Genomic DNA, 9,175 nt, shown 5'->3' on the forward strand with positions numbered 1-9,175 from the left:
CGGCCATAGATTAGCTCCAGGTACTCCGCCCACCTTAGACGGCGCCTGGTCCTCGGGCCGCCTGCCCACCCACCTTGGACGGCGCCAGGTCCTCTGACTGCCCATATATATATATTCAGGGGATAGTGCCATATTCCAGTGTGGGCACAATCACACCCATCATCACCTCCAGCTCAGGCACAGAGCAGACGACATGGGTTTTCTGGATTATCTCATTTTAATACAAAGTAAACTTGAAGCTTTCATGACTCATCTGTTCTTAAAAAGATTCCCCCACCCCACCCCCATCCCGAAATCCAAAGCTATGGAGCGCCCCCTCCAGACGGGCAGCCACGTCCCACTAACATGACAAGGTACTAGTCCCTCTTGTGCAGCCTCATGGTAGAGGGGGACCAAGGATGTAGTGGGGGGCACCACAAGGATCCAGAAATAATCCTGTGCCTTCCCACAATAAAATCATTTAAATAAGAAGAAAAAAAAATAAATCAGCGCAACGTGATAGGTTACATGTAGAATATGGCGCAGTGGGTGGAGGAGTACAGAAATGAGGAGGGGTCAGCTCAGGCCACATGATTGTGCGGGGGAGGGGCAGGCCCAGAGAGGAATACTGACAGTGCGGCTGCATAGTGGTCTCCACGCTCTGCTGAGGTCCCGCCCGCTCCCCGCGGCCGCTCTGTCCGTGTGCCGCCATCAGTGATCACATGATGCCATTGGTCAGGTACTGGAAGCCATCGTACAGTTTGGTGGTGATGGACCTCATGCTCCCGTCCACCATCTGCTCCACCAGAAGCTGCAGCTGCTCCTCCGTCATGTTCATGTGGAAGCGTTCTTTCAGATTTCGGATGGTGCTGGACCCGTGGAAGCATGGCAGCTGGGAACCTGGAGGAAGAGGCGAGCTGAGGCTTCACACAGCTGAGGGGTCTTTACAGTGTATGGGTCCAGGGTCCGCACTTACCTTGCTGCATAATCTCTACGATCTGCACCACGCGATCCATGTGCTTGCGGGCGGCGATCAGGCCCTGAAGCATCAGCATCTTGTAGTAATTAAACATGTCTCCATGTAGCCCCCCCATCACCTGCCGAACATAGGAGACACGGTAATAGCACTGGTGTATGTATGGCTGCTGGGGGGCGCTAGTGAGCCACAGCTCTGTATACAGGAGACTGCACCACGTGAGAACCAGGATCAGCACCCGGCTCCGGGGCTCAGGGCCATGAGGATCAGGACGGCAGATTATCACTCACATCCACAAACTCCGCCGTCAGCTTGAACGCTGAGGTTTCAAAGCCGAGGTTCCGGGGAGAACTGGAGAGGATGAAGCCGAAGTCGATGTGGATGATGTGCCCCTCGGCGTCCAGCAGGATGTTCCCATTGTGCCTGGGAAAGGAAACCGTCACAGTGTGATGTCACCTTCTGACATCATAGCCTAGATCTTAGCTCTGCCACCTGCACGGCCGTCGTCCAATCTGACGCTCCCCCCATCACTGCTACCTACCCCACGCCGTCCCCTCACCCAGATGTAGCTCACGCCCCGCTCACCTGTCCTTCACCTGCAGCAGGTAGCACACCAAGCAATACCCAGCGCAGCTCTGCACAAAGTTGCGCTGTGCGGTGAGGAACGCCTCGGTGGTGCAGCTGCCATGTTCCTGGAGGAAGTAATCGAGCAGGGACAGCTGGGATTGCTTCTTCACCTGATGTATGGACACAGCGTTCACCACGGGCTCAATCATTCCGCTGTCTGCCGAGATCACCAGGATCTTGTATGGCCTGATCCACAGAGGAACGCGCTCCGTCTCCCAGATCCCCTGCCAGAGAGGGGGAGATGTCATATATACTCCCCCGTCCTAGGCCTGGCAGTGCCATACTCGATATATACCCTTCGTATCTTAGTACCACAGAGCTGCATCAGGCGGCGCTCACTGACCTGTAGCTGCTTCAGCACCTGATACGCCAACAGCTCTTGTCTCAGGTCATCACCGCACTTCACAATCACTGACAGGAGTCTCCAGTTAGGAAAGTGGCCGTAAGGAGACCCCTCCCGAATCCTCCTGAAAAAACGAGTCCAGTATATAAACAAGCCACGTATAAACTGCTGCTGCCCCCCTCCTCCCCAAATACCTAGCCCATAAACAAGTGCCCCACCACTCACCTGACTTTCTCCTGCCACGGCTCCTTTAGTGCCACAGCGGACGGGTCCTCTGGATCTCTTCGGAAGGTGGTTGGCGTGTGGGCAAGCTGCTCTGAAAGACGGCGCCTGCGAAGATTATGAAGACACTGGTAAGGTGGCCCGACATTCGACATGCCCCATTACCCACCAGAGAGTCTCCCCGCTCCTCACCGGATGTCCCCGGCAGCGATGAAGACAGGCTCCTTGCTTTCCTGGCTGGTGATGCTGTCCACAGAGAACTGGGAGATGTTGTCACAGCTGTTGGTGTGGAGCTCCGGGAGCTGGAGAGGCGAAGAACTGTAAAACAATGCTCCAATACGGCAGAGCAGCAGCACCCCACTGAGGAGAGGGACTCACCTCCACCTGCAGCTCCCCAATGTCATCCACCGACCAGGCCTCATCATCATTGTCATAGTTGGGCACAGTGGTGAAGCTGCTGGCCCTCTGCTCATGGGTGATGCCACATTCTGGAAGGTTCTCCACTGAGCGCGTGCTGCGAATCCGATTCTCTGGAATCCGTGCTGGAACCGTGGAGGTCTCAAAGTTTTCGCACTCGAGAACCTCCACGTAGATTAAATATGGCGCCTAGAACAGGAGCACAAGAGTTACCCCTATTCGCTTATGTCAGCCATGGAGGCCACAATGGGAGGATCTACCTTGTCCTTGGAGTTCAGTACCACTGCCTGTGTGTGTGGCACCCTCACTACATGGTGATCGAAGCCGGCGGTGGGAAGCCACACGCGGGCCGGCAGCTTGTGGTTGAGCAGTGACAGCTCGGAGATGAGGCGCTGAGTCTTCTGCTCCTTGGTGGGGAGGGTGGCAAGTCTCTTCCCAATGGCCATGAGAGACTTGATAAACTCCCGCTCTGGAGCGAGCCGCACGGGCTGAGGTGGAAAGAGAGCGACAGAAGTCAAAAGGGGGTACACCCAGGAAACGGAGACCCTACTAACCCAAACACCCGGACAGTCATCCGGCTGCCCACCTAACCAAAACTGAAGAGTGTCACCTCTACCAACGGCTACAGATTGGGTGGCCCCTATGACCACCGCCATGTGCCCTTCACATGACACCGAGGGAACTCCCACAATCCTCATATGTTCAGAGTGTCAGCTCTTGGGTTCATCTGTTGCCATCAGTGAGAGCCTCATCCCAACTACAGGGTGGGCCATTTATATGGATACACCTGAATTAAATGGGAATGGTTGGTGATATCAACTTCCTGTTTGTGGCGCATTAGTATATGGGAGGGGGAAAACTTTTCCAGATGGGTGGTGACCATGGCGGCCATTTTGAAGTCAGCCATTTTGGATCCAACTTTATTTTTTTCAAAAATGGCCCACCCTGTACATTACTCTATATTAAGCCTTGGTACAACCACCCCCATTATCTATGGCATAGAATCAGTGGCAGCGCTCTGCCCAGCCGCTGCAGAGCACAGGAGAGGAGGAGGACAGACAGGAGACACAGGACTCATTGGTTCTCCACCATTAATCACAAAGAAGCAGCATTTCCTCTGCCTGGCGGCCATAGTGAAGGTCACCTATCCTTCTACCATAGCTGGGGGGCTGGACATTACTACAGAGCGGGTGGAGGTCCCGGACCCCAAGAGGAGCAGACCCAAGTCAGCCATGATGGTGGAGCGTATCCATACATGGCCCCATCATCAGTGCAGTCGCCCCTCCCAGGTCTGGTTCATCATGGCGGCTGGAGGTGCGGGCCCCTCCGCTGTGGTCCCACCACACTACACTCTGCCCTGACATGCAGCCAGACACGACAAGCATGGCAGCAGACATAAGACATGGCTCACTAGCAGAAGCAGCCAGAGGGCGGCCATGATGGCGGACATGACCAGTAAAGCTGTGATCTTAGCGTTTAAAAGGTTTAAGCTCCAATATCTTCAGTTCTGACATTTGTGACTGATAGTTTGGTAACTGCGCACTGTCCTTTTAAATACTATGCACAGCTCCTGGTGCCCTCCGCATGCGGGGGATGGGATGGGGGAGGGTGCAGCGCTGTATATCCCCCTCGCAGAGGAAATGCTGATCGGAGAGAGAAAGCCAGGAAGACCCTCAGCCGACTACAAGACGGAGGAGAACTTACGGAGGAGAACGACCTATCGAGGCTTTCCGAACTGGAAGAGAGGTCCTGGGAAAAGGGCGACAGGGGTGCGGGGAGAGAAAGCGAGAGGTTACCATGACATCATCACCCCTGCAGACCACACCCCCCCCCCCCCCGCAGCACAAGGAGGGGGGCCGGTATCAATGGGTCAGAAAAAGAAAGTAACGAGGTTCATAAACCCACCAGATTGGAGCAGAACTGAAGATATTCACCATCAGCGGCCAGGATTAGGAGGAAGGTCCGCTGACCTCCAGAGCGCCACGACTGTCCACACAGACCACAGCGGACCCTTCTTCTAATACTGGCGCACAACATGGCTGATAACAGAGGACAACAACACGATGAAACATACAAAATATCAGACATCATCATACAACTGGGTACACTGCATAATAAGCAGCCTAGGAGCCCCCAGACTCACAGACCGCTGAGACGCTCCATGCACAAGGGGCGGCGCAGAGGGGAGCAGCCAGCGCGGAGCCCCGGGGGGGAGATGGGGGTGCGCGGAGGGGTGCCCCAGGGGTGGAAGAGGCAGAGGGGAGCAGCCGGCGCGGAGCCCTGGGGGGGGCAGAGGGGAGCCCCTGCAGGGGGGGTAGGCAGAGGGGAGCAGCCAGCGCGGAGCCCTGGGGGAACAGAGGGGAGCAGCCAGCGCGGAGCCCTGGGGGAACAGAGGGGTGCCCCAGGGGTGGAAGAGGCAGAGGGGAGCAGCCGGCGCAGAGCCCTGGGGGGGCAGAGGGGAGCCCCTGGGGGGGGGGGAGGCTACAGGGGAGCAGCCGGTGGGAGGCAGAGGGGAGCAGCAGGCGCAGAGCCCTGGGGGGGGCAGAGGGGAGCCCCTGCAGGGGGGGGTAGGCAGAGGGGAGCAGCCAGCGCAGAGCCCTGGGGGAACAGAGGGGAGCAGCCAGCGCGGAGCCCTGGGGGAACAGAGGGGTGCCCCAGGTGTGGAAGGGGCAGAGGGGAGCAGCCGGCGTGGAGCCCTGGGGGGGCAGAGGGGAGCCCCTGGGGGGGGAGGGGAGGCTAGAGGGGAGCAGCCGGCGCAGAGCCCCGGGGGGGTGGAAGAGGCAGAGGGGAGCAGCTGGCGCGGAGCCCTGGGGGGTGGAAGAGGCAAAGGGGAGCCCCTGGGGGGAGAGGGAGGCAGAGGGGAGCAGCCAACGCGGAGCCCCGGGGGGAGCAGCCGGCACAGAGCCCCGGGGTGGTGTGGAAGAGGCAGAAGGGAGCACCGGGGGGAGGGACAGAGGGCTGAGGGGGGGGGGGGCAGCCGGCGCAGAGCCCCGGGGGAAGGGGGTGCGCGGAGGGGAGCAGCAAACGAAGGCTAAACACCATGTGGCGGCTGTCACGGACAGTGGACGAGAGAGCGATGTTGTATTTTCCTGGAGGCCTGTACAGCCCAGGGCCCATCTGGCGCTCACACTGTAAGCTACCCTCACCTCATCATCGTTCTCCACCTTGGGGTTACTCGCTGTCCTCTTCAGGTTGCTGCTGAGGCTGATGCTGGCGGTGGCGTCAGACTTGGACCTCTGATGGGTCCTCTTGGAGGGGGACAGGCCGGTGTCAGGGGCCAGGCTGAGCGGGGGTAGCTCCCGCCTCTTGTGAGCGGGCTTCAGCTCATCGGAGAGAATAAGTTTGCGCAGCTTGGTCCCCCGGGAATGGCGCTGTGTGGAGATGTGCATGTCTGAGGAGTAGGCCCCCAGGAGCCAGGCGCACTGCAGGGAGAAGTTAATGCTCTGCCGGCAGCGGTGCACCACGTACGGCTTTATGGCGTCCCCCACGTCCTCGTCCATGTGGATGTACATGTTGAGGAGCTGTGGCAGATAGAAGTCCACGTCCTCGTTCCGGAAGTAGAAGAGGCGGTTCCCGATGTATGCCTGCACGCCCGGCTCCTTGGAGTTATACAGATATGAGATCGCCATGGAAATGTCAAAGAGCTTACACTCAAATAGACGCAGGAGCCACGACTGCTTGGCCGAGTTATTCTTCTGCCTCCGCCGGGCGTTCTTCACACTGTTGATGTCCGTCACAGACTCGTCCTCCTCATAGATCCTGGTGGTCTCTCCGTTGGTGGTCTGTTCCGCGGCATCCACTTGGTCCAGACTGTCAGAGGACGAGCTGTGCATGAGCTTCACCTTCTCCAGGACGTCATCACAGGCTCTCTGAGCCACGTCCGGGTCTATGACCAGAGACACCACCCCCTCCGTAATGACACCGAGGGAGCTCCCACCACCCTGTAAGGATGCCTGTTCAGAGGGTTTAACTGATGCTGGTTCTACCATGGCGTCACCCATCTCGCGGCTCACCCCACAAATCAGATCTGGAAAATATAGAGAATTAATGACAAATGATCTCCAAAAAGAACCCCCATCATGTGCAGCCGCAGCGGTCCCCTATACACCTGCCCGTACCCCCATCATGTGCAGCCGCAGCGGTCCCCTATACACCTGCCCGTACCCCCATCATATGCAGCCGGAGCCGTCCGCAACTACACCTGCCCGTACCCCCATCATGTGCAGCCGGAGCCGTCCGCAACTACACCTGCCCGTACCCCCATCATGTGCAGCCGGAGCCGTCCGCAACTACACCTGCCCGTACCCCCCATCACGTGCAGCCAGAGCTGTCCCCTACTACACCTGCCCGTACCCCCATCATGTGCAGCCGGAGCCGTCCGCAACTACACCTGCCCGTACCCCCATCATGTGCAGCCGGAGCCGTCCGCAACTACACCTGCCCGTACCCCCATCATGTGCAGCCGGAGCCGTCCGCAACTACACCTGCCCGTACCCCCATCATGTGCAGCCGGAGCCGTCCGCAACTACACCTGCCCGTACCCCCCCCCCCCAATCACGTGCAGCTGGAGCCGTCCCCTACTACACCTGCCCGTACCCCCATCATGTGCAGCCGGAGCCGTCCGCAACTACACCTGCCCGTACCCCCCCCCCCCCAATCACGTGCAGCCGGAGCAGTCCCCTACTACACCTGCCAGTACCCCCATCACGTGCAGCCGGAGCCGTCCGCAACTACACCTGCCCGTACCCCCACCCCCCAATCACGTGCAGCCGGAGCCGTCCCCTACTACACCTGCCCGTACCCTCATCACGTGCAGCCGGAGCTGTCCCCTACGACACCTGCCCGTACCCCCATCACGTGCAGCCGGAGCTGTCCCCTACTACACCTGCCCGTACCCCCATCACGTGCAGCCGGAGCTGTCCCCTACTACACCTGCCCGTACCCCCATCACGTGCAGCCGGAGCTGTCCCCTACTACACCTGCCCGTACCCCCATCACGTGCAGCCGGAGCTGTCCCCTACTACACCTGCCCGTACCCCCATCACGTGCAGCCGGAGCTGTCCCCTACTACACCTGCCCGTACCCCCATCACGTGCAGCCGGAGCTGTCCCCTACTACACCTGCCCGTACCCCCATCACGTGCAGCCGGAGCAGTCCCCTACTACACCTGCCCGTACCCCCATCACGTGCAGCCGGAGCAGTCCCCTACTACACCTGCCCGTACCCCCATCACGTGCAGCCGGAGCAGTCCCCTACTACACCTGCCCGTACCCCCATCACGTGCAGCCGGAGCCGTCCCCTACTACACCTGCCCGTACCCCCATCACGTGCAGCCGGAGCAGTCCCCTACTACACCTGCCCGTACCCCCATCACGTGCAGCCGGAGCTGTCCCCTACTACACCTGCCCGTACCCCCATCACGTGCAGCTGGAGCAGTCCCCTACTACACCTGCCCGTACCCCCATCACCGTACCCCCATCACGTGCAGCTGGAGCCGTCCCCTACTACACCTGCCCGTACCCCCATCACGTGCAGCTGGAGCCGTCCCCTACTACACCTGCCCGTACCCCCATCACGTGCAGCTGGAGCCGTCCCCTACTACACCTGCCCGTACCCCCATCACGTGCAGCTGGAGCCGTCCCCTACTACACCTGCCCGTACCCCCATCACGTGCAGCTGGAGCCGTCCCCTACTACACCTGCCCGTACCCCCATCACGTGCAGCTGGAGCCGTCCCCTACTACACCTGCCCGTACCCCCATCACGTGCAGCTGGAGCCGTCCCCTACTACACCTGCCCGTACCCCCATCACGTGCAGCTGGAGCCGTCCCCTACTACACCTGCCCGTACCCCCATCACGTGCAGCCGGAGCCGTCCCCTACTACACCTGCCCGTACCCCCATCACGTGCAGCCGGAGCCGTCCCCTACTACACCTGCCCGTACCCCCCATCACATGCAGCCGGAGCCGTCCCCTACTACACCTGCCTGTACCCCCATCACATGCAGCCGGAGCCGTCCCCTACTACACCTGCCCGTACCCCCATCACATGCAGCTGGAGCTGTCCCCTACTACACCTGCCCGTACCCCCATCACATGCAGCTGGAGCTGTCCCCTACTACACCTGCCCGTACCCCCATCACGTGCAGCTAGAGCTGTCCCCTACTACACCTGCCCGTACCCCCATCACGTGCAGCTAGAGCTGTCCCCTACTACACCTGCCCGTACCCCCATCACATGCAGCCGGAGCTGTCCCCTACTACACCTGCCCGTACCCCCATCACGTGCAGCTAGAGCTGTCCCCTACTACACCTGCCCGTACCCCCATCACATGCAGCCGGAGCTGTCCCCTACTACACCTGCCCGTACCCCCATCACGTGCAGCTAGAGCTGTCCCCTACTACACCTGCCCGTACCCCCATCACGTGCAGCTAGAGCTGTCCCCTACTACACCTGCCCGTACCCCCATCACATGCAGCCGGAGCTGTCCCCTACTACACCTGCCCGTACCCCCATCACGTGCAGCTAGAGCTGTCCCCTACTACACCTGCCCGTACCCCCATCACATGCAGCTGGAGCTGTCCCCTACTACACCTGCCCGTACCCCCATCAC

At 60.0% G+C, this 9,175-nt stretch overlaps 1 protein-coding gene across 3 annotated transcripts in view; it reads right to left on the bottom strand.

The window, feature by feature from the left end:
* Positions 1-239: 239 nt before the first annotated feature.
* The window catches only part of PI4KB (phosphatidylinositol 4-kinase beta), a 10,131-nt gene continuing 1,195 nt past the window's right edge, over positions 240-9,175 (bottom strand). Inside the window, exons 2-12 of one of the 3 annotated variants that reach the window (XM_073637333.1) lie at positions 5,711-6,591; positions 4,269-4,313; positions 2,825-3,052; positions 2,526-2,753; positions 2,340-2,449; positions 2,151-2,255; positions 1,926-2,049; positions 1,541-1,806; positions 1,246-1,378; positions 956-1,076; positions 240-879 (exon numbers count right to left, since the gene is read on the bottom strand). In XM_073637333.1, the coding sequence (XP_073493434.1) occupies positions 698-879; positions 956-1,076; positions 1,246-1,378; positions 1,541-1,806; positions 1,926-2,049; positions 2,151-2,255; positions 2,340-2,449; positions 2,526-2,753; positions 2,825-3,052; positions 4,269-4,313; positions 5,711-6,591 (2,423 nt within the window). In that variant the 3' untranslated portion in view covers positions 240-697. The remainder of the gene's footprint in view (positions 880-955; positions 1,077-1,245; positions 1,379-1,540; positions 1,807-1,925; positions 2,050-2,150; positions 2,256-2,339; positions 2,450-2,525; positions 2,754-2,824; positions 3,053-4,268; positions 4,314-5,710; positions 6,592-9,175) is intronic. The other 2 variants (XM_073637335.1, XM_073637334.1) reach the window with 2 other exon arrangements.

Source organism: Phyllobates terribilis, unplaced genomic scaffold (genome assembly GCF_046119375.1).
Source record: "Phyllobates terribilis strain yellow unplaced genomic scaffold, ASM4611937v1 Scaffold_6__1_contigs__length_29720123, whole genome shotgun sequence".
In the NCBI taxonomy this organism is placed as follows: domain Eukaryota; kingdom Metazoa; phylum Chordata; class Amphibia; order Anura; family Dendrobatidae; genus Phyllobates; species Phyllobates terribilis.